The 25,312-nt window shown below is 39.1% G+C and overlaps 1 protein-coding gene across 20 annotated transcripts in view; it reads left to right on the forward strand.

Annotated features, from left to right (window-relative positions):
• Positions 1 to 2,714: 2,714 nt before the first annotated feature.
• The window catches only part of MAPK10 (mitogen-activated protein kinase 10), a 146,489-nt gene continuing 123,891 nt past the window's right edge, over positions 2,715 to 25,312 (forward strand). For 4 of the 20 annotated variants that reach the window (XM_072928667.1, XM_072928672.1, XM_012573333.5 and 1 more), the window contains exons 1-2: positions 2,750 to 3,131; positions 7,559 to 7,676. Coding sequence is in view for 5 of the 20 variants with exons in the window: in XM_030271813.4 (XP_030127673.1) it covers positions 7,620 to 7,676 (57 nt within the window). In the remaining 15 variants the exon portion in view is untranslated. The other 16 variants (XM_030271815.4, XM_030271814.4, XM_072928671.1 and 13 more) reach the window with 8 other exon arrangements.

Raw genomic sequence — 25,312 nt, forward strand, 5'->3', positions numbered from 1 at the left:
TAGCTGAAATTAATTTAGTTGGCTCATTGTGACCTTTGCTATCTGCTCAATTTTGCACTGTAAACATCTGCTCACATCCAGTCAACCTTAAATTTAGACCATACCCACTTCTGGCCCTACCTGTCACAGAGAGCATATCTGCCAGTTAAGACTGGGACAGCTATTCTGGGAAACTGGTGCCAAAAATGATTTGTTTAAATTGTTTGATGCCAGTGTGATGCACTGTGTCAGGCCTTTACTGTGTTTAGCTGAGGCCTGATTCTGGTGTGGAATGCATTTTGTGGCATCTTGGTGTATCTTGGCCCAGCCAGTAAAGCATCTCAGAAGGACACTGTAATCACACCAGATGAATGTGGAGAGAATTGGTGTTGAGCTCAAGGAAGCAGCATCCCTTGATTGGGAAAATAAACATTTGAAAAGCTGCTATTTTCCATTAGATACATTGTTTCAAGGGCAAGTATCCTATTGTACTCCAAAGCTTCTGTCACTGCTGCAGAAGCTTAGGCTCTTTGTCTCCTCTCTGTTTGTCCAACCCCACTCCTGTAATTATGTCAGAAGCAGCCACTCTTAATCCCTTCTGCACCAGTGGGTGGTCAGTTAGTGGTATTTTCAAAGGTATTTTCCTGACTCACACAATAGTGTGGGGTTGGTTTTTTTTTCTAGAAAACTTAAAATTATTGTATCTTGAAATTTTTTTTGTAATACAGGAACATATGTGTATGGATATATTTTTAAGGGAAAAAACCTTCAGAGAGGTAATTTCATTATGGTATTTTGCCTAAAAGGAGTAGATTGTTGAAGAAGAACAGTAGTGAGACCAGTAGCTTGACACATTAAAAATAACTGGCTTATTGCTTATTTCTACCATGCAGGTAGAAATTGGCAAACTGCAGTGGAAGTTGTGCCCTGCTGTCCTTTGTGCTTCCACAGGGCACTGGTGGCAATTGCAGGACATCCTCACATCTTCTCTTAGTAATATGTAGAGTGTGGGGAGGACCTTCTGTGGTGATTGTTAGCTTGTGGTAGAGCTGTTAAGTAAATGGGGGAAAATAAAAAAGACAGCTGTGTGAAAGTTGGAGCTATAGCATTTTTTCTCACTGCAACTAAATGTGTTCAGACCTTCATTCATGTATTTGTGTATGCAGGAATGATACATAAATCAAAACAAAAACCTTCACATCCAAAAAAATAAGAACATGTAGGAGAAACAGGCTAATGGAGAAGAAGGAATGGTATATATAGACAACAATGGGCTACCAATAACTCAGGGTCTCATCACAGCCATTGGCTTCACTCTGTCTGTAGTTAGGTTAGACAATTTGAATGTTTATGTGTCATGCCATATGTCAATGCATGAGCTGCTAAAGGCACTTGGGTGGCCCTGAGAAAAACAAGAGTTACACAACCTGGGTTAGATAACCTCTGTGATTGAGTTCCTGGTTGCACAGGACTGTGTTTGGCTCTGAGTGTGGTAAAACATGTGGAATATTCAGACCAGTGGCCAGAAAGCTGCAATGAGTTCCTTGGTGTTCTTTTTGACCAATTAAGTTGATACACTGAAGAAAATGGTTTAGTTTTTTGAAAGGGCATTTTGGCAAGATAAAATGTTGCCATAATAGGAGGAAAGGCAAAAAGGATTGGGATTGTTCAGCCAGGAGAAGTCCTTGACGTGGCCTAACTGTGACCTTCTATAACCTGAAGGGAGCCTACAGGGAAGATGGAGAGGGAGTCCCTTTTACAAGGGTCTGGAGTGACAGGACAAAGGGGAATGGCTTTAAACTGAAAGAGAGCAAGTTTAGGTTAGATATTAAGAATGATGGATGGATAAAAGATGAATCCCTGGCATGGTGCAAGTCCAGGTTAAGTGGGGCTCTGAGCAACTTGGTCAAATCAATGACATCCCTGCCCAGGGATATTGGAACTGGATGATCTTTACAGCTGCTCCCAACTCAAACCATTCTATGATTGTATGATAATATTTCTGATTAGCTCTTATCCCAGCCTAAATCTTACGGAAGTGTAGTAGCCTTCCAGTGTGATTTCTTTGCTGTTTTATGTCAGAAGAGAAAAGACATCCTGCAGTTTGATATGTGCAGAAGACATATTATCTGCTCAATTTTTTAAACTTGAGGGCATCAGAAGTCATCACTAACTCTGCTTGGTTCTATGACCAAAAAATGCAGTAGTTCCTCTGTGCAGTGGTTGTTTTTAGAAGAGGGATTTTTGGCAGGCTAGAAGTGGGCACAACATACTGCTGGTCCTTGGGCTTCTGAGGGACTCCAAGAGCTGCACTGCTTGTTCATTCGAGCAGTTGCTGTGTTCAATAGCTGTGGAGGAGATGTGTTGTAATTTTATAATTTTTTTAAATCCCTCTCTCAGGCTGAAACACGATTGAATTTTTAAAAGATGTGTACAGTTTTTTAGGGTGATGGACATTTATGCCTTTGTACAGCAGCTGATATAAACAAAAGAGCAGATCCACACTGCTATTACCAGCTTCCCCTGTACTGCAGATGTCTGAGCTGCTGCTGGTGAGTGCTGGAGGAGGCTGCTCAGCTTCCCTTTGCAGGCTGCTCGATTCCCTGATTCTCCAGGAGATACCGTGGCTGTGGCTGCAGATTAGATTTTTCTCTCCCTCCCCCTGCGAGACCTCTGTGTGCTTTGACGTCATGTGTGCTCCTTTCAGTTGCCATAGCAGCCCCATTCCCCAAGCTCTCTGCCTGTCTCCTCTGGTAGGTTCCACAATGGTACAGCCAGCATCACGCTGCACAATGGTTTCCAGGCAGTGAAAGAGCGTGATTCAGCAAGCCACTCTTCCCCTCCCTCCCCTTTTATTTCATTATTATCAGACATTTTGCCTCCCCTTTTTCTGTTCTCTTCTACCCTCTCCCCCAGGCTTTTATTCAGTTCTTTAAAGGAAAACAGTGATTTACCTTGAAACCAACTGCTCATCATCTCATAATTTTTTTTTTTTTCTTTCCTGTCCCCCCTCCCCCCCCCCCCCATTATTTTAAATAGCCTGTTTTTTTTCCTCTCGGCACTGTTTGGAATGTGATCTAAAAATACCACCTAAAGTCGCAATTTGGGGAAAAGGTTTCTGGACGAGGAGAATAGCTCGCAAGCAAGGAATGGTAGGTGGTTGATGCTAATATTCTTTGACTAACTGCTTTTGCAGGGTGGGGTGATGAATATTGATTGCTGCTTGAGGAAAAAAAAATATTAAAGGAAGGGAGAGGGAGAGAAAGAGAAAGGTTAATGAAGTAAACTGCTAAGCGAAGCAAGAAGGTTGCACCTGTCCATTTTGTGGCCAAGAAGCATAATTTTCCTGTGTCCGGGTGTGTATGAGCCTGAATGTTGGGGCGCTGCAGGTGACCGGTGGCCGTGAGAGCAGGGCAGGGGCACTCTGTGGATGGGAGTGTGGTGGTGCTTTACCAGCTGGCTCGTGTAAACACTGAGGTTTTACTCAGCCTCATCACCTCTAACGCTGCCTGAGGGCTTTTGGGGGGAAGGAGGTGTCTTGGCTTGCAGCTCAGGAGAAAAATGAGGGTGTTGTGAGGGTTATAGGGTCCATACACAGCGGTATAAAATTTGAATGTGGAAAAATAAAAAGAGGACAAAGAGCTGGAAGATTCAGAGGACAGAAGTCTTGGTATTTTGCAGAGTGATTGAAAGCCAAAAAAAAAGAGTGTGTATGTGGAAGTGTTTGACAGATCTTGTTGGATGTGGGGGAGGGGGTTGTTTTTAAGAAAGTAGCCTTTAATCATCACTCTTCCACATTACTTGGATTCAAGTGAACAACTCAGCCCACTGGATTTAACAGAACCACGAGAGCTTTCAGGAGAAGTGTTTACAGCAAGCTATGGGCCAGCTATTTTGCAAAAGAGAATTAACAATCTGTAGATGCTGCAGTGAAATCAATGTTGCTTTGCAGGGAGATCCTCTGGCAGAAAAAGCTACTGCTACAGGAAGAAATGCTGGTTTTGTTTTTTTACAGCAGAGCGACATTGTTAGAAATAATAGAAATTTGCCTTGGATAATTAAGTGTTACAACATTGTTTAATAAGCAGGCTGTGCTCGCAGTGAACCATGATGGGCATGTTTCACACCATTCGTGTGCTGGGGGATTGTCAGCTTGTTTACATGGGCTCCTTTTGCTGCATAGCTTCCTGATATCCTCAGTGCAACTTTCCCCTCCTCTGATATGTTCACTGTAAGTTTTGCCAGAGACTTCTACAGGGGCAAACCGATGCTATGTGAAAATACAAATTTTGTGGGAAAGTATGGCACAGAGTAGAAATGTATTGAGAGGAAAATGCAAATAATTATATTGTAACTAATCAGAGGAGTCTGAAATCAGCTTGGTGGAGGACACAGAGATTGTCCTGCAAGCCCAGCTTTTGCAAAAGAGAGGGGTTAAGACAGAACAGGCTGGTGTAGGTACGGCATGTATGGTGTTGTCTTTGCCCATGTGTAACCTATCTTTGGTCCCATGCCTTGGGGAAAATGGGGTGCACCAAACCCCACTATTTTAACCTTCTTTCAGTACAGTGCTATGTAATCACTGGTTGGGAACACTGAAGCAATATTTTCTTCCGTGGTCCTCTCTCTGTCTGCTCTCTTCCTGCTAGGAATGGTGGCATAGGAATACCCTTTCAGTTGGCTCCGCTAATGACTTTGTCTTACAGGGATGCGGATGTGAGCGACAAAGGTGATTTGACCTCAGCCATTAAACAATATTCTTTTTCCCTGACTCTCAATAAACTGCACTCTTACGCATAGCTCTCTCCTGCTGTTTCAGAGTATGCATAATTTTTCAGGGTCCTGTTGTAATTATGGTTTTGTTGAGGAGTGTTAGGATTACAAGGATGTTCCTAAATAAGATAAAGACAGAAATCACTTACCATGAAAAATAAGTTAACTTCAGCTGCCTGTCTGCCCCCTTGGAAAATGTCCTTCTCATAGTTGAAAAGCTCCTTCAGTGCACACACAAGTTTCTATGAGCAGATGACAGGGATGAGTGTTTTCTTGTAGGTTTGGGGTTTTTTTCCCTGCTGTCAGTGGCTGGCATGTTTGCAGCTGGTTTTTAGTGATTTAACAGTACTGGATCAATATACCTTCAAACAGTGTTACGGTACCAGATCTAGCTTGGGAAAGCAAAGAGAGAGTTATCAAAATTTCACTGCCATGATATTGGAGAAGGTCATAAAGTTCACTTATAGTTTACAGTTCATTGCAAAATTCATCTAATTTAAGGGAGGGCTAAAGCAGGCCCAAAGGAGGGTGGTTTTAGCATTGCTTTTGCCAGCGACATAATAATTTTCTTAAGACTTGGAAGAGAGAAAAGCTGCATTTAGGGAATGGCCTCCAGCTTTAAAATTGGTAATCTCTTAAACTGTTGTTCAGTAGATACTACCCAGTTCCTTGGATAATTCCAAATTACAGAAAATATCAGTGGCTTGTTGATAAATTTTCAAATCCAAGTAAATTTTTGGGTTTTTTGTCTCAAGCATTCTATACCCATAGCCCCTCCCATTCCACTGATTACATTTTTAGCTTACAATAATAGCACTACTAGAAATTATGTCCTGAAAGCCTAGTGATTGCAGAATCACCACAGTTGCTGCTCTGTTATGTCATCAGGAGTACAGGAGAGAGTCTTCATTGGACTACAATACTGAATATATATATATATATATAAATTCTGGCCTTCAGTGCTCATATTCTGCTTTTGATTCTTGCACACTTACCATTCCTTTGCTATGATTCTTGCACCCTTACGGTTTTGAAAGCTACTTGCAAGGAAAATGATCCCTCATAAAAGGTCCACGAATGATTAAAGCCAAAATCAAAAGCAGTAGAGGGGATGGGATGGAATTTCCTGGTCCCCTCTCCACTGTTTATGAAAGTTACACAGCTGTTCTTGAGTTGCTCTACTGTGTTTTAGCCCAATAGCTGCAGATTTGTTAGCAAGCTTTAAAATTAGTCTTGGTTAATTATTAGAAGAGAAAGGCAGGAAATGAAAGTCCCAAAACTTTCCAGTCTTACTGGTTTTTTATACAGTGAGATTTTTTGGCAGAAGTTTTGGTGTGTGAACTCACTAATTGTGGTGGTATGTTCTCAGTTTCATTTTTACAGGAAGGATGTGAATTCATGAGCTTTAGTGTACCCTGGGATCTTCCTGACTATGCCTGGAGCACAGGGCAGTGTCTTTTTACAGCAAGAAAAAGGAAAAGCAAGTGTTGTGTTTTTAGGCAGATTCTGGGGTTTTCTCCTGTCTAAGAAAAAGACAATGTGAGTGCAGCCCCTTACTCACATTACAGCAGTGATATGGGGAATTTGGGATGTGTTAGGACCTGATCTAACATGAATCTTTGGCTATGCTAGACTCTCTCAGGACTTTTGTGAGGTAATAATCAGTAAAAGTTGGAGTCCAGAAGAGCCTTCCAGTCAAGTCAATAGCTGCTTCACCAGGATTCCACACTAAGAGGTCAATAACCCAGCAAATTAGGAACTGTAATTTAGGGGTGGGATTTCCGGAGACTGAGTTGGGCCCTTTTTTTTCAGTAGTAGTTTTCTCATGAGGATTTTTCATTTTCTGTTCTTAGTACAATTTTTTAGTTCTCTTCTGAGATACTTGAAAGCACGTTAGGATACAGGGGTACAACAATGTTGCTCAAACCTTATGTTAACAGTAATCATTTAGTTCTGTTCAGTGGTTAGGTACCAGAACACCATGTTTGATTGTTCCTTCTCTTATTCACTGTCTTAATACCACAGCATTTGCTTTTTCCCAGAGTTCTTGAGGTTGTCTGTAAGTTTCTTGGCTGCATGTGCTTTTGCCAGTTGGACCTTTTTGTCACATGCTTTGTTATTTGTTTTTAAGAGGGTGCTAATTTGATAAACACATTAATTTATTAATTCAGTACTAATTCATGAGTCCTTTCCTGATGCCTATATGTATCCATATCACACACTTTTTAAAGCTGCTAATAATGTCACAAGTCAAATTTAATTTCCATCCCCAGGTGTTGGTGGCAGGTGACTGTGTCCATATCTCAACTTGTTAGAGGTAAAGTCTCTGCTCTTCGTTATTCCAAAGAAAAAATTTGATGATCTGGCCTGAGAAAGATAGATAGTATAGAAACAAAAAAAAAAAAAAGAAATTATTTTAGACCAGTTTTATGATTTTTTTTAGTGCCATCTGTTTCAATATGAACAGTCTTGAACATGTGCTCTTGAGCACTAAGGTCTTAATTTTTTTTCTCTTTTTTTTTTTTTTGCTGGTGGGGGAGTAACTGTGACACACTTCTCCCATTTAAACAGCACTTCATTCTGCATTATTTTCTGTCACCTGCCTTTCTTCTTTGTGTAGAAGAAAGTATTTTAGATACTGCCTGAATGTGATGCATGATGGTATTATCAGAGGAAAATCTAAAGTCATTGTTATATAATGTGCAGATATTGATATTCCAGGTTAGTTTAGTTTTCTGAAATTTTCTATGTCAATCAGACTTGAAAAATAAAACCCAAACATTTCTTTCTCTTCTTTTGTGCTTAGGGCTAGTATTAGAAACCTGTACCAACAGCAGGCCAGACTCAAATATCAGCTATGGCAACCCATGCATGAAGTTGATGCCTTTGAACTATTTCCTATAGATGAGACAGCACATGCTGTGGTGAGTCAACAATGTATTATTTTATTAAATCGTACTTCTTGGCAAAAAAAAACGAACAGAATATTCTTAGTGCCGAAGTGCATGCTGATGTTTTTTCCTTTTTTTTTTTTTTTTTTTTTTTGAGGGGGGAGGCAGGGAAAATTAAAGTTACAACGTGTAGCAATTTTTAGTACACATTAACATAATGCTGTCATCTTATAATGATTTTCCAAGTGTATAATTTCTGCATTACACAGTTATCAGATGAAGCACATTCAAATGTGGTTTCAGAGGAAGTGTCAATATAGCAAAATAATTTTAAAAAAGACCCTACTCATGCAGTGTTCTGAGCACTATAAAAAATGGGAAAATCTGTTTCACTACTGCAAAATCCACAATTTTGGACTTATTTTTGTAACTAATGTTTTCCATCTCTTAGATTTGGTATGGAGGGAGAGGAAAGGTTGTTTTGTTTCTCTTTGAGATGACTGAAGAAGATTTGGGGGAGTCATCACAGACTGTTTTGTCTGTGATGTGATATCTCTTTTTCCTTGGACAAGAAAATAGTGAGAACAGTGGTGAAAATCAAAGTTTTTTTAAAAATACTTTGTAGCTTTAACTGTCTTAAGTCTGTTAATAACTTCAATGCATATATCATACATATTAAGTAATTTTGGTTCTGATAATTTCTTTAGGATGGTTTTGGTGTACCTTTGGGGGATGAGGAATTGTTTTCAGATTCCTCATGTAATCTCAATAGAATTGTTGTCTAAAATTGCAACTGCTACTCCAATAAGGTGTAGCTCCAAGTCACTGTAATGTTTTTGTAGGGAGATGGAAGTCTTGTAGATGTGGCATGTGGGTAACCTTAAGGGTGATGAAATGAACACTCTGGTAACACTTTCATCCTTGATGAACCTGATGAAATAAATTTAAACAGGTGTCAGTTAAATCTATTTGACTACTTTGAAGTGAGATGAGTCGCAGAAAGCAGTGCCTACAGGAGTGCCACCAAGAGAATTTGTGCTCTGTTGGAATCTAGAGGGTTTCTCAAGGGGAGAAGACATACACTGGACAGTGATTTGTGGCATGAGGAGTCACAGTCTGGATGCTCATATCCTTGGCTTGTGGACATCCAGTGGAAGCAATACATTTATGTAGAACTTAATAACCTCTCTTTTTTACTGTTATGATATTTTTAACTTCTTATGGCTTTTAGGGCCCATTGTCCTAAGGTAATTCTGGTTAACAAGACAGCCTTCATCTTGCCTTAATGTCTGGGCTTTAGAAACTGTGACACTGGGAATTTTGCATATGAATGGGTCTGGGTGACTTTTGCATTTACAGTGAAGCCTGAAACCATATTTTTAAAAAAATAGTATTATTTTGCTTTAATTCAATGTTTAGGAGTATACAGATAACCTGCTAGTTGTAGATAATGAGAATTTTAGATAAGCTGGCAACAGCAATGTATATATGATTTCTGGAAGTTGATGGAGTGGTACAAATCAAGGATTTTGTTAACATGTCCATGATGAACAGTTGCTAAACAGACGTTGCATGAAATTTTTATGGTGTTTTGTACATGTTAATGCAATTAGCTGATAGTCATGGCAGCTCAGTTCCTCTCACCATTAACATTATTAAAATTGCTCTGTAAGTAGAAAAGTTGTTCTTAAGAAGCTGGCTGATGATAATCCCCACTCCTGGTGATTTTGCATTTAGTTGTACATGTAGTGCTAATTTTGGAACACAGTGGTACTGCTGTCTACAAGCAATGTGACTTGATCATTTGTCCCCCGGGTCACCAAGATGTCTTTATCTTAATGTTGCAGCTATTGATATTTGCTGTGTGGTATTTCAGGCATTTACCAATGGCTCTGTTCAGGTTACTTTCCGAGTTCAGTGCACACCTAAGTCACCTCCCCCAGCTCTGTTCTTCCCAATTTATATTTTAGGGTGGGTAATAAGTGCAAATACCAGTTTTTCAGAAACAACATATGAAATGTGTCAAAATAATTCAGAGATGTTGTAGGGAGAGAGTTGCTTGAGAAGTTTCCTCCCAGATGACAGCATTAATAGGGAAAATTAGTTAAATAAGCTTAACAGAAATTAAGGACTGTAAAGTCTTGTTGTGAGGCTACAAAAACCATCTGTAGGTGTTTTCAGACATTTAATACAACCCTTTAGCATGGATTTAAAACTCAGTCTGTATAGGAATTAGGCATGCACTTCTGTAAATGTGTGTGTAGCAAATGCAATTTGAAATCTGGGCTTATGCTCTCTGTGCAGGCTCTCTGCAGTTAATATTGCTCATTAAGGCAGTTTGATCATATAGCTTTATTTTACATTCAGCAATATCTTTTGATGAAAACACAAGCTTTGCAACTGTAGAAATTGTATGTGAAATCAGAAACCACATACAAAAATTATCATATAATTAGTGAAGTAGAATTAACTGCCAAAACCTTTTTAAAAAGGTCAGGAAAAAGAAGCATTTGGAGAACAGAAGTACCTATCAATATTCATCAAGAAAAGATCAAGCAAGGAAAAATCTTGGGATGTTATGTGTACCAAAAAACTGATGTTAGTGCTGTGGGCAATTAATGTTTTTTACAGTTGAGTTAGTAATTTTATAAGAAACCACATGAGAGAAAGGCTTTCCTACATCTATGCAGAGAAGCAAAGTATCTGGGATAAAGGATTTTTTGGAGGTTTTTAAGTGCTTGAAAAAAAGATTTGAGGATCTATTTTGTAGTGTCTTGGCTTGGTATCTTTCTACTACAGTCACATGGTTTTTTGGAATACTGTGTTGGTTCCTCTTATGTTCATCACAGGTGTTAAGTGCATGAGAAAAAATCAGAGGAACTCAGAGCACAGTTTTCTCTAAGGAACTTTTGTTCTGCTCCTCTGCCTAACAGAAAAATCATGTTTATATTAAATTTTCTGCATATGATAAATGTAAAAACTTGCTACCTGTTACTGATGATGGCCATGTAATGTGCAACACATTTCCCCGTGGAGGACTGTTGCCCGAACCTATTTCCAAAAGCTATTTTTCATGTGATCAGCTACATACAAACAAAGGTTTTCCAGAAGTGACCTCTAATATTCAGCACTTCAGCTGCAAACCCTCTCTACTTTTCAAGGGGGCTGGATTTTTTCCAGAAAGTGCTGGGATCTTCACTTTGGATTTTGGACTTTGCAATAGAACCACTTGATCACCTTTTATTTCAATAAACCTCATTGGAGTTGCCCATAAAGGGAATTTTCATGCTTTTGCATTTTTGTAGTTGTTGTTTATTATCTTTTTTTCCTTTATATGGATTTTCTTTTTTGTGTCCTCAGGATATTGTTTGCAGAGTGTTTTCACTGCCCTTTAGACTCAGATAATGTTATGTGGGTTTACACTATTAGTTCTTATTCTGATTCATATCCCTTCTCCTTCTTTCCTTGGTTTGTCTTCAGTTATTCCTACAGCCCCTAAGATTAGTATTTTAATTAAATCATATTGAAATATAGCATCGTCAACTCATGCAGTATTTGTTTTTTTTAAATGCCCTGGGCTATCACATATATGTGAGAAACTAGAGCTTTCCTTTAACAAAATGTAGGCTTTTTGTTTCTATTACTGAAAAAAATTGAAGCTTGAATACGCGAAAGAGTGAGGCTTTAAAAATGCTCGGTCCTCCCACCAAGATAATTCCCTAGTGGCATATTGGAATTTTGAGATCATATAACATGCGTCTTAGACATTTGGGACAGATAGTCTTAAAAAAAAATTGTTAAAACTTTTTTGGAAAGTGAATATTTGTTATCTTTCTAATGCTTGTAATGACACAGACATACCATATGTTATATCTATGTCTGTATTCCCCCAGTAGTTGAACTGGCCCAGTCAAGCTATTTGCACATTTAAAAAGTGAAAGTGAAATTTATCTAAAAAAGTCAAGTGCCTGGTGTCTGTCTTTGAGGGATCTCTAGTTGTTTAATTTTGCTCTGGAATACTGCTGGACCAAATGCTTTTATTCTGCCACATGTCAGTCTGAGCTTACTGAAGAGAGTGAGCTTAATTTATGGGCTTAATGCTTTCCTGTGTCAGGCGTGACCTGTGAATATATCCCATGAAATATTTGTGTCTGCTGTATTTTTTGAGCTCCCGGTGGAAAAAATAGCCCTGAACCACCTGCCAGGCTAGTTCAGCATTTGGCAAGCTCCTCTTCCAGCCTTATGGAGAATATCCTGAACTATTGCTGTGGAATATGGGAGTAGAATGTCAGACAAATATCTTCTGAACCTTTGAGTAGTTTTCCAGTGTGATTCTTATGAGCTGTACTAAAATAATTTTAATATCCTACAGAAGAATAAATGGAAATGCCAAATCAATAGCAAAAAACACCCGGAATGGTGCCAGCAGAAAGGTGGAAAAGAGACCAAGACTGCAGTAAATTCAGCTCTGCTAATGGGCAAGGCATGCAAACCCGTATTATATAAAGTGGTGGGAAGTATTTTGTGACCGCAGGGCGAAAGGTTTCGCCTGCTTCTTCTTCAAGGCTTGTTGTCAGTGTGGTGTGTCTCTGTGTCTATTACTTTGTGGCCTGTCCTTATCAAAAGTGCCTTTTCTTCTCACAGTTTGTCAACAGGAGCAGAGACCTGAATATACCATGTAGAACTGCCAGCTTTTCCTCTGCTGTTGTGCGTGTTGGAAAGACTGGGGAGCACAGGCTGTGGGTGAAGGGTGTCGCTCTTGTGGGGAGGAGCACCCACAGTGCTGGCAGCATCAGCTACTGCATTCCCTGTTCCCTGCACAAGGATCAAGGCTGCAGTGTGCCAACTGCTGTACAGGCATTAGGTGAGCAGCTTTAAGCTCTTGGGCTGTCATTTCCCAGCTCCGAAAGGGAGTGAAAGAAGCCAAAGGTGTGTAGGGGGTTATCGGTGCAATGCAGCAAGTATGACATCAATGTCATGTTCCTTCTCTCTTAACTGTCGTTGTGGGGATGGAGAGTGGCAGACAGGTGAAAGCACAAAGGCAAAAATGCACAATGCAAGACTGTCCAGGAGAGTGAGGTTATCCAGAGGTCATTCCAACTCATCCTGCATCCACAGCCTCACGTACAGCACTTGGTATCTTTCCTGCATTAGATGCAGACTGAAGGTTGGCAAGAAGAGAGGGAACACTGCAGTGCTTCCCAGTGCAGTACTTGTGCATTCTTAATGTGTTCAAATTCCTGGTAGAATTAATAGGAGTAATTCACCAGTGAGGAGTTTGAGGAGATGTAATTATTAAATAGGTATTCCTGAGCTGTTGGATGTTGAATAGCTCTAGATTAGTTTATAAAAATCAGAGTTCCTGAGGCTTACAGTTTTTAATCACTTTAAAGAAGAGTAAGAATATAAGAACAGCCAGTAGTCTCACAGGAAAAATCAATCTAGAAAAGACTTCTGTCCTCAGTGACCACTAGCTAAATATTTGGAGAATAAAAGTAAGAACAAGATAAGCAATCACCAATGGTTCTCTTGTTTTGTTCTCCTGTATTCTGGCAGTCTGGTAGTCTGATTTTTTTTTTTTTTAGGCATAGAAATTATTTCTTTGTCTTAAAAATCCTCTTTCCTAATTTACCATTGTCTGCCCAGTATGGGTTTTATGAGATCTTTTCTAGATATTCAATATGATGATCAAGTTCTGGTTGCATTGAAAATGCTGAGATTTTATTTGTTTTAAAAAGGGATATTGCGTGTCCATATTACCCCTATTCTGGAAAAAAAAAAAAAAAAAAAAAAGAATTCATGTGTGAACCCACTGTAAAGATGCAGGGGCTTTAAAAATGCTATAAATGTATAAAGCACCCTGATAAGATGCTCTGTTCCTAACAGATATGAAATCATGGCTAAAGGTAATATTTATACGGCAGGCTGTGGAGTAATTTATTTTGTGTATAGCTTTGTGTTCACATGGTTACTATCCCAAGCTGGTTTATCTAGACCAGAGCAGCAGGTAGAGTAATACAATGGTTTGGGTTGGAGGGGCTTTGGAAGGCAGGGCCTTCTTTCTGGTGTTAACTGAGGTTACAGAGACTTTCTGATTTGCTTCCTTGCTGCCTTTGTTTAAAAATCTAACCCCGGTTAGGTATCCAGCTAGTGGGGCTACTTTCCTTGGGGTAGATGTCAGTGCTCTCCATTCTGGCCTGCCAACACTGCATGGAAGGAGCCATGAATGGGAGCATTTTCTTGATTTATAAACTGTTAGGATTGAAATAGAGCACACAAGAGAAGGCAGGGTGGAAATAATTACCTTGTGCTTCATAGAGTGGATGTAATGGTTTTTCTTGGTCACACATCAGAACCAGGTAAAATAATGACCTAAAATGGTATTCAAATGTTAATATCCCTGTATTCTCAATGCAGTTGTTTCTCTGAACATAAGTGATTACTGCTGTGTCTGTGTATCATAATTTTTAACTTCACTACTTCATACCTATGTCAAATGAGCAGGAACATTATATACGTGACTCACTACCAAAAATTCAAAGCTAGTGTTTAAAAATTGACTCCAACTATTAAAACTGGAACTTGAAGGGCAAGTCAAAAAGAAAATTGCATTTTAATGCTGGTTTTCTTGAAACAAAAAATTCTCTCTGAGATGTTCCTGAAAATGATATGCATAGTTTAATTGTGAATCATAATACTACTTAAATGCTTGCAATAATTTTATGTTAGATTTCAGTCATCAGTGTGTAAATAAATGTTTTTGTGGCATTTTGAACGCTTGATTTGCTGTTGTATTTAAAATTATTTTTTTTTATCTGCTGAGCTGTGCAAAGAGAATCTCATGGCTGTCTTCCATGCCACAACACTGTCAAAAAATACCCACATGGCTGTACAAACAACAGTGATCTATAAACCCTTTCATAAAATGTTTTGAAGGTGATATATAGAGTCCTCAATGTAAAAATGAGTAGTGCAATTCTCTGCTTTTCTTTTGAGAATTTGGAAAAAATAAAGACAAGGCTTGGTTTTGGCTTCTTTGGGCAGATGTGGCAATTGTTAGTTGAGGTTACGTGTGTGGCTCTGTACACAGAGCATGAAACACAAACTATCACACGGGAAGCAGTATTGTCAGAACTGAAGCATTCAAAAGCCTGCAGTGAAACCTTCAGGCTTTGAACTGTTTTATTTTGATTTTGTGGGCTTGTAGGCCACCTTTGCGTCTCATTGTTAAGGTTTACTCTGAAAATCCAAAAGATGTAAAACCAAGCAGAACTCGAACTTGGTGGGGTCATGGAAAGAATGTGAAGGTAGATGCTGCTTTAACAGGCCAAAGGCAATAGGGGCAGTTTTTTAAACAACAAAAAGTATGACACATAAAATTACTCCCTAGAGACTCTAAATCAAACTGTAGCCCCTTGTATGTTACAATGATTTTTACTGGGTCCTAAGTATAAAAGAGAGGACAACATTTAGTGTATTCTGTCTTCTGTCAGGATTTGACTGCCAGCAACAAAATCCAGTCTAATGATGATTACTAAAATGAATTTGACCTCTGACCTCACACCTGGAAATATTGCAGAAAAACTTTGTACTGCTCAATGATCCAATTTTAATCATCTGCAAGCACACATCAGTTAGATTAGTGAGCCTACTCCTCTGTGGTGAGACTTCACCTGGAGTACTGCATCCAGCTAGGTACATGATAGACATGGGCCTGTCAGGGCAGGCCCAGAGAAGGGCCAAAAAGATGATCAGAAGGCTGGAGCACTTCTTCTCTGAGGAAAGATTGAAATACTGGTGCTTCAGCCTGGAGAAAGAAGGCTCCAAGGGAAGAGCCTTCCAGTACTGAAAAGGGACTTATAAGAAAGATGGGGATGCTTCATAGTAGGGGCTGTAGCAACAGGGCAAGGGATAATGGTTTTCAGCTGAAGGAGGGTCAATCTAGAACAGATAAAAGGAAGTTTTGGGGATCGTTTGGTAATAAGGGTATTGAGGTACTGAAACAGATTGTCTAGAGGTGATAGCTGCCCTATCCCTGCAAACATTCAGGATCACTCTGGATGGGGGTCTGAGCAACCTGATCTGGTTGAAGATGTCCTTCCTCATTGCAGGGAATTGGACTAGATGACCTTTCAAAGGTCCCTTCCAATCAAAAAGAAAGAAAATAAAAGCTTGGCTCAGTAGATAAACCAATATCCCTGCAGTGGCCTGATGCTATTTCACAGTGGCTGTGTTCATTGAGCAGCCTGACCTCGCCCTGCACACTTCCTCCCTTCCCCAGTGATGCCTCATACAGACTTTGGGGTCATCAAGTCTCAGGTTTTTCCTACCCATCCTGCTGGGTTACAAAGCCCAATTGCTTTGATCTTGTCATGTGAGCTACTTCTGTCCCACCACCTACTCCATGTCTTGCTGCTCTAGATAAACACTGCTGCTTTTTTACTTTGCAATTTAAGCACTGTGTTAAAATACATGTCGTTTTCACAACTAGCACCGTTCTCTGGGTGCTGGATCTTTCTGCAGAGGTCAGCGGAATTCTGGTTTGGATTTCATTCAGAACTTTTGGAGGGATATAGAGAAGTAAGCTTGCTTTTTTTATTTCAGCCATCAGGATTGCCAGTATTTTGCTTTAGAACAATGAAAACAGATTCCAGAATCAAGTTCTTCTTATTTCTGTGTCTTACTGACAAAACCATTGTACCTCCTCTGCATCCACCACCTGTTTCTTTTCAATGTCCAGTCTTCTTCAGATGCGTTGCTTTGTAGTTGCATCTTTTGCAGTCCCTGCTTGTTATAAACTGTCCTTGAAAAGGTTTAGTGGATGTTTCCCAAAATAGATGCTCAAAGTAATACTGTATGAAATGCCCAGAAGAGCAACTGCATGATTTTGGGTTAGATTTGCAGGCTTGTTTTGTTTCTAATACAGCTCAGGGTGATAAGTAAATGTTATGTTAAAAACTTGAAAGCAGGTTACATGATGTCTTCAAAACAATACCAAAAATTCAACTTTGAAAGAAAAATTCGGGCTAAACATATTGAGCAAGTTCAGACAAACAAGTTTGTACCTGGAAAAGCTTGTTTGTGGTGAGAGTGTTTATTAGCCATGCTGGAAAAGAAATAGATTCCCTTGTTTGGGATGCTCCTTTATTCAATCAGTAAATCCAGACCAGAAATCAGTGGCTGTTTGAGTGATTTCACTGGGCTCCTTGTCTCTGGATGGGGAAGAGAGAGAACAGACAGCAAAAAATCAGTGCACCTACGTTCTGCAGGATTTATTTTGCTGATTTTTTCCCTCACGCGAGGCGCTTGCTTTTGACACTTCAGATTTATGTTATTTATTTCCAATCCTTATGTTCTAGTGCAGAGCTTTCACTTGGAGCTGAGAGTTATCTGAGGGAGAGAGTGCTATGAATGCCTTCTGTTTGTGAGAAGAATGTTTCTGTCCTCCAGAAATTCTGTGTTGGAGCAATGAGCTGCACTTTGGAAGGACTGTGTATCACTGCTCTGAAGGACAAACATACATAAAGATAACTGGCTCAGCAGCCAGATAAAGGCAGAGCAGAGATAGATGCAGCACAATAGAGGCAGAATGAGTTTTAAACAAAAGAGGACTTATGTTTAACTGTGTCATTATGTTGGATTTATATATGTTACATCATTGCACTTAATGAGCACATGAAGAGCTTTGTGATGTTGAATATACCTAAACCTATGGAGAGTTTTTTCATGTTTATTTCACCTCCCTCTGATATTGTTTACAGTAAATTTAATGAATATATAACTAGCCATAAATCCTAAAATGTTAATCTATATTCAATATGAATAGTATTAGAGTATCTCTTGGTACATTTCATGGTTCTACATTAATAAAACTTTCTGCTTTTTATTACCATGCAGGAAAATAAAACATGGTGTCAAGAGAAATTTAAGCCAATATTCCCTCTCCAGTACTGTGTTATTCTGCAGATGGATAACATGAAATTCATGCAGAGAATCACTTTGTTCCTATAGTAAAAAGAAATATATGGGCTCAAAGCTTCTGCTAGGCTAGTAAGTCATCAGAATGAATAAGATTTTCATTGTAGATTTGGTATTATGAATTTATGTAAAATACTGCTTTTTAGTAAGTGATGTATTCATTTTCATTCACTTAGGGTGAGGCCCAAAATACATCTGCCTCTTTATCAAAAAGAGCAGATGCTGCCATTAAATTGCTCAAATTTGCCATCAGAAAATGGTATTGTACTTCTGTTTTGGCACTTAGTCTTTATACTCAGTTATTTTTTTCATGCTTAATATCAGTCTTTCAGTGATGGCTTCCATATAACACATATAATGATGACTGGGGGTGGAAACCTTCAATTCTGGGCTTTACTTCATTTTTTTGGTAAGATATAAAATGCTGTAAATTTATGGAATACAAAGATATTTCTTCAGGATGCAGAACTTGGCTCCATTGTGCATGTGGTATTTTGTGCTATTTTCAGTGCTATAGAATTTTATGGCTTAATTGTCTAGCAAAGTGCATCATCAGCATTGCATATTTGCATTGGCATGTCAGTCTTGTTTTTTTTAAATAAATAGAATATGTAGTAAATCATAAGTGGCTTTTCAGAATTAAAATTAAGTCAGTGAAAGAATTGATATGTCCTTGCATATGGTGTGTTTGTTTGCAGAGTACCATGCTTGCTGTTGAGATGTATTGCAACTGAAGGATTAAAAAACAAGGAGAAGAAAAAGGGAGGATGGTGTGGGACAAAGACAAAGGACAGCAACTTTGACACAGTTGTTCTTGGAGCCCAGGTTTTGGATGTACATGACATCTTGCAATTTTTTTTTTTTGCAGGAGACTTTCACACAGTCAGTGAGGGTTTGTTAAACATTCAATAAGTCCAGTTGACAAGTGTGCTATGCTTGCAGAACCTGCAGCCTAGAAATATGGAGGACAAGGCAAAGGGTGTTTACATAAGAGGGCAAAAAAAGCCTGCTGCTAATATGACATTAAGCCTTTGTCAGTGAAGTTGGTTGGTAGGACAAGCAAGCGCCATGGGAAAAATCTGCCAAAGGAACAAGCAAGATTAGTTACCAGCATTTGAATTATTCATCCAAATTAGGACTTCAAGCTGTTAATAAAGTTAGGAGTAGGACAATATAAGCAAGTGTCGGACACTGGTGGTAGCTCCAGATTGGAAAAACTTTTGCCTTCAGCTAAATCGTCCTGAAGATGGGAAGTTGTTTCAAGGCCACCATGGCTGCATGCAGGAGGGAAGACCCAGCAACACAATAGAAAACCTTGTGGCTTTCTGAATTAATTGTGGCTGAAATATCATCAAGGGGAGGAGACAAGCCACAGGCACAGAGAGACCCAGGCACATGCTGGCCCTTAACTGTGAAATTTCCTGGTTGCTTCAGCAGCAGCAGTCTGCTGTAGCTCTGTAACATTGTTTGTGTTCTCTGGTCCATCAGAAGCCTGTCAGTACTGTTACAACTGTTCTTATTTTCCCTTTGTCTAGAAGGCGTCAAATAGGCTGTTCTATCAAATAATTTTGGTGTATTTACTCTCCCAATTCTCCATTTTCGCTCTCTAATCTTGTGCTTGGGGAAGGCTGTTGGGAGTGGCACGTGAGGTGATATTACAGGAGTGCTTCAGTGGGGAGGGAATAGTGGTGGCACTCCTTCTTCCAGGTGAGGTCCAGCCACATGTGATGGCTACAGCTGACTGAAATCTCTTGATTTTACTGATAGTTTTCTTACTGACAGTTTTCAACTGCTGTTGAAATTCCAGAGAGCGGTTTCCTTTAAGACTTGTTTTTTAATCTTACAGAGTTTAATTCAGATTAAATTGTCCTGTTGGTGATCAGTGAAGAATTAACAGAACCTTCAGTTCTGCTCAAATCGTGTTTTGTGATACGGACATTTAGTTTGGGTTAATATTGGTCAACATTGGACAATATTGGATGCCTCTCTTCATCTTAAGTCTCGGCTTTTACTGGATATTAATTTTGCACTTTTTTTTTTTGTTGGAGAATTTTTGTTGTCTTGTTTTGCTTTTTATTGTTGTTGCTTCACACAGCACCTACCCACACACCCCTCCCCAGCATGAAGTATCTTTTTTTTTGTGACCATGGAAAACTACCATTGCATTCCCAAGCACAGCAATTCTCGGCATGGAACAGTTCAGACCCCCAGCTCTAGAGAAGCTTTTTTAAACGTACTTTGTTTTAGCATCAAATACTTATCCTCTTTTTGAAAACTTTATGAGCAGTGCCTTATCTAAACAGATTTTTTTGTTGTTGTTTATTTACCTCTTCTGCTGAGCCTTGGAAGTACAAATTTGTGGCAGGGTTGGAGGAAATGGAGTGAGCTTATTTTCTTTCTGTTTATTGTCTGGAAATGATCCCGGAGTTCTGCCTTTATTTGTATACATTGTGTGTCAGAGCTTAAACTCATAGAACACATTTGCAGAAGATTTGGGAGTGATGAAGTGGTATTTGTTTTGACAAATATGTTATGGCAGGTAAAAGCAAATTGTTTTGCTCAATTCTTTCCATACAGTAACTGTGTAATCCTCAGTGGTTAGGTACTTTTATAAGTCCCGAGTTGTCTTCTAAGCAAGCCAGTTAAAGGATTTCATATTGTTGTTTGATTAAAGGAAGTACTGTGCTCTCTAGGATTTACAAATTTGTGAGAAAGTCTTATTGCAAATTTTACATTATCTTGGTAACTCAGCGACTTGATTTTCATAAAATTATAGAATGGTTTGGATTAGAAGGAACCTTAAAGATCATCCACTTCCAAGCCTCTGTGCCATGGGCAGAGACACCTTCCATAAGGTTAGGTTGCTCAGGGGCTCCATTCAGCCTGGGACTTCCAGGGATGGGGCATCCACAAATTCTGTGGGCGGTCTGTGCCAGTGCCTCACCCTCATAATAAAGAATTTGTTCCTGATATCTAATCTAAACCCAACTTCTTCAGTTGAAGGCAATTTCCCCTTGTTCTATCACTATGCACCCATGTGAAAAGGTTGTATACTCCAGCTCCAAAAGGCTCCAACTTTCTTGTAGTCGCTTTAGGTACAGAATGGCCCAGGGAGCCTTCCCTTCTCTGGGATGGAGATACCCAACTCTCTTCCTGCCTTCAAGGGAGAGGTAATTTAGCCTGTTTTCTAGGTTAGAGATTGTACCAGTGACAATCATATATGTAGTTTATTTTAGTATTATAGCAAACAGAATGGATTTTTATGGAGGCAAGATGCATATAAAATCATCTCACACTGTTTTAAGAATGAGCAATTGCTGGCTTGCAATTCAGAATTCATTTTTCTAATACGCTTATGTTAACAGTTTTATAATTAAGCTTCACTTAAAATTATAATAATAATTTCCTTTTCCATTCAAGCATAACAAAGCACTTAAACAAGCATTAATAAGCCTCATATCATCTTTGAAAAATAAGTATTATTGCCCCTATTTTATAGTTGGGTAAACATAATTGAGGGTAAGTGATTTAGTCTGAAGTGACAAATCCTGCAAAGGGCACCTCCTGGATACCCTTACAGCTCTGTGAACCTCAGTGTTAAAGAGCAGATATTGGGGTGGATCCTTGAGTATTGAGGCTTCGTAACAAAAAACAAGCTCAACAATGTGTAATGCAGATGGAAAACTGTGTAAATAACAGTCATTGTGGCAGAAAGTGTGGCTCTGAGATTCTGGTGAAACCTCAAAACCAACCCCAAAACCAGGCACAAACCACAAAACCAGGCCCAAAACTGGGCACTAAACCCCAAAACCAGGCACAAACCACATAAACAAACCTCAAAACCAAACCTAAAAACCAAACCCAGAACTAAGCACTAAACCCGAAAACCAGGCGACAGGACTGTGGTACATCACCCTGGGCAAGGGTGGAGATCTCTGTGCTCTCTGCTGCTGTGGAGACGAGGAGCCAAGGAACACGTCCTGGAGTGTGTGACCACAAAAGCAATCCATGAGCATCCTCTGAGCAAAGCATTGTGGCCAGTCTGTTATTTCACAGCTCACTTGTTCAAACATGAAGACCCTGAATCTTGGCTGGGTTATTGGACTTTGATCCATCCCTTGACAAAATGCCCAAGCTGGATGTAAAGGACCTTGTGTGTTACCTCAGTTCTTTGAAGTTTGTCCAGTAGCTTCCAAGCAAAGGCTTTGTATGCAACCTCTTGATAATGTGTGCAAACAGAAAAAGAGAGCAGTCTAAGGTCAGTTGCATGTTCACATAGGGAAAGCTTTCCTTTCTTTTGGGAAGTCGATTGGTAGGAGATTGTCAAGATGCATTTAATGAATAAAAAAACCTAATTGAGTAAAATTAGACTGAATTAAAGCTGACTTTGCTGCTACTTCCAGAAATATATCCTCACCTGCACCACAGCAGGAAATGCAGACTAATTACAGATCCTTCAATGGAAGGTATGCCACAGCAGGCTAGGAATATAAAACCTTCCTTCCTTCAGAAGAAAAAAAATATAGAAGCAAACCATCATAAATAGTGATGAAGCCACCTGAATATTAAAAGCCCTCCTTTTGGGGAGATGGAGGATTTCACTGTAGCCAAAGACTGCTGTTGGCTTCTTAAATTACACTCTGGTGTTGCTTACTAATATTTTTCAGAGATATCATCATTGTACCTATGTAGCATATGCAAAGTTCACAAATACAGAAGTTAATGCCATTTACATTGATCAACAGCTTACATCCATTACTGTGGTTGAAAAGGTCATATAACATATGTTGTATATGCAATGCATATATACATTGTATTATGGCATATAGAAATCTGTCTATTGTAAATTCAACATTACAGATTTATAGGCAAAATGTTTTGATATGACTGAAAAATCTTTTCCTTTCTCTTTCCTGAGAGGTAATTGAGATATGAGACAATAAGGTGCTTCTGAACAAGTATTCAACCTTGGTGCATATCAGAAGTTCAAGTACTTACCATATCTAATTAGTATTTGTTCTTAAATTAATTATTAAATAGAAGTTACATTCATGAATATTGATACTTACCCACAGATTAAAGGGGCTATGAGTCAGTTGGTATCTTACTACAACAGAAGGAGCAAAAATTTAAATAGTGCTGTCTCTTGGTTCATTTTTAGGAGTGAACAATGGTAAGGAAGTTTTATTTTCTAACAGGAAGAATATAATTATTTTGCTGCCTTGTTGGTGTTAGTAGTAGACTAGAAGTAAACCTAGTCTGTCTCTAGGAGGTCTTATAAGGAACCAAATAAGCAATGTAATCAGGATACTAGAGTCAAAATGGAAGAAAACAAAAATTTGGGATACTCCTCTGCATTAGCCTGCAGTTAGTTTTGTTTAACTTTGATTTGAGATGTAACAGCATGCATTGACTACTGAATTTTTGTTATGAAAAAGTATTCAGCTGCATTCTGTCATTTATTTATTCTGCCATTTATTTATTGTTACTATCAACAGCATTTCTGGAGGAAGTATTACCCACAGGACTGAAAAAGAAAGAGTTCTTTACTTTATGTTATGCATAATTGTATGCATAATATAATTTTAAGCAACTGATGTATCCTAACACATCTAACTTTAAGCAGTTGAACAGTGCCTTAATCAGACAATCCAGGTACTTAAAATTAAGCACAGCACTAAGAACATTACTGCATGATGTTTGAATGCAGAAAACAGAATTGCAACACAGCAGAAACAAAGTTTCCACAGGCAGAAATCAGTTTTATCTCCAATGTAAGTCTTTGACAACCTCCCACATACACAGTTGCATTACATCATAGTTTTATTCAACCCCAGCAATATCAGGACATTTGTTGGCTAAAATTGATGGACTTTCTCACTGCCACTGCAGTTAGACCAAGAGTGAAGTAAAAGGCATGAGGCTGAAACAGAGGTCTCATTATTAGGCACCAGACATAATCCCATCTCTGAGGATGTACAGCCAGCATCTGGGTCATACTCCCTCCTTCCAACCAGAGGCCTTCTAATGATTATTCATGATTAATTTTAAAGCAAGCTCTGCTATATATTAAGTGAATGTATTCTCATATTTAGAATCCCTCCCACTGAACAGCATTTCACGCAGCTATTATTATAACAGTCCTGACAACTCCCTGATTAATCCTCATCCATGTGTGTCAGATATTATTAACTCTTAACTAGTCAAAGCTCAATCTTTATTATTCTTTGAGCCTGTTTCTTCATGCAGAGCCTGAGTGGAGCTGTCACACGTGTCACTCTGTCAAGCAAGGATGCATGACCCATTCCCACTTGTTAATTTGTTTACTGACATGTTTTTTGTAAAATGCCTCTGTAAAGATGGTGGTGGCAGTTCTAACCGCTGGTGCACATGTCCGTGGTGGTGGCTGCTGTCCTTTGAGAATAAATAAGTGTGCTGTAGCTATGGCACACAGTGCAGTGTTAGCTGCTTCCTATGCATGCTGCCCTGATGCTCTGCTGATGTTCAGTCTGCTGTGACTGCAGTGCTGGGCACCAGTGGGTGCCGTGTGGGCACAATTTTGGCCAGAGCAGGTAACTTGGCTCAAATACTCCCAGGAGTGTTTGTCCTGCTGTTCCTGGTTTCTGATCTGCTGTTATGTAGCAGTTGCTGCAGTGGGTAGGATAGGTTTCATCTGGCATATTCTGCAGCTGGATCTTCTGGAATAATCTTTACAATTTTGGGTTTAGAAGTGACTTTGAATTCACTGGCTGGGTTCTGTCAGTTAAGAGTAGGTGTGTCATGCATTTGTCTTCTTTCATTACAAACTGAATTTTGTCTGCACTGAACTAAAAATGTTCTGCTTGGGCCTTTGCTGTTTCTGGCTTCAGTCTGCCCTGCCTGAACTGATGCTCTTATGCTGTTATTAGCTATAATGTGCTGGCAACACCTTCAGGTTTGTTTTTTTTTGGTTTTTTTTTTTGTTTATGTTTTTTTTTTTTGTGTGTTCATTAGCAAAGATACTTTGTCAGAATTTTAAATTCAATTCCCTGAAATAAGAAGAATACAAAGCAATTTTTTCCCCTCCTTCAAAGTATACGCTTCAGACAGCTGATTTTCTGATCTGTTTTGTCAGTATCTGTATGGATGACTAAGTATGTTTTTAGCAATGTGGCTGCTACAGGAACTGAGGAATGCTGTCTCTCTGTAGCCTTGCTAACAAAACTGAAGTAGAGGTGGATTCTATTCTTGCTATCTCTCTCTTAAATTTGACCAGGCTCATGCAGAGTGGGCTTCAGCTGTGAGTCTCTTCATTTACCAGCTCTCTCATTGCAAAGAACCTATTTCTGCATCCACATATGATGGTTGTCATTTAACAATTGATGTATTAATTGGGCTTATTCAAGAACTCTTGTACTTCATCACATTTCTGGATATTCAGCTCTCTTTGGTGTTGTGTCTCTGTTTATAATAAGATTATAATGCATGCTAGCTGTAACTTTATATATTTATCCAGTTGACATTAAAATAGAAGAGTGGCCTTATTCTTGAAATGGAAGATTTCACTACCAACTGTTCTTTGATCTCCATATGTTACAAAACTAAAATTCAAGTGGTTTTTTAAGTACCTTTTTCAAATGCAGGGTAGTAGATGAACTTCAGCTGCAGAACTAAAGTTGAAATGTGTGAGTATATTGCTTTCACACTGAACA

The sequence above is a fragment of the Taeniopygia guttata genome, chromosome 4, assembly GCF_048771995.1.
Source record: "Taeniopygia guttata chromosome 4, bTaeGut7.mat, whole genome shotgun sequence".
Taxonomy (NCBI): Eukaryota; Metazoa; Chordata; class Aves; order Passeriformes; family Estrildidae; genus Taeniopygia; species Taeniopygia guttata.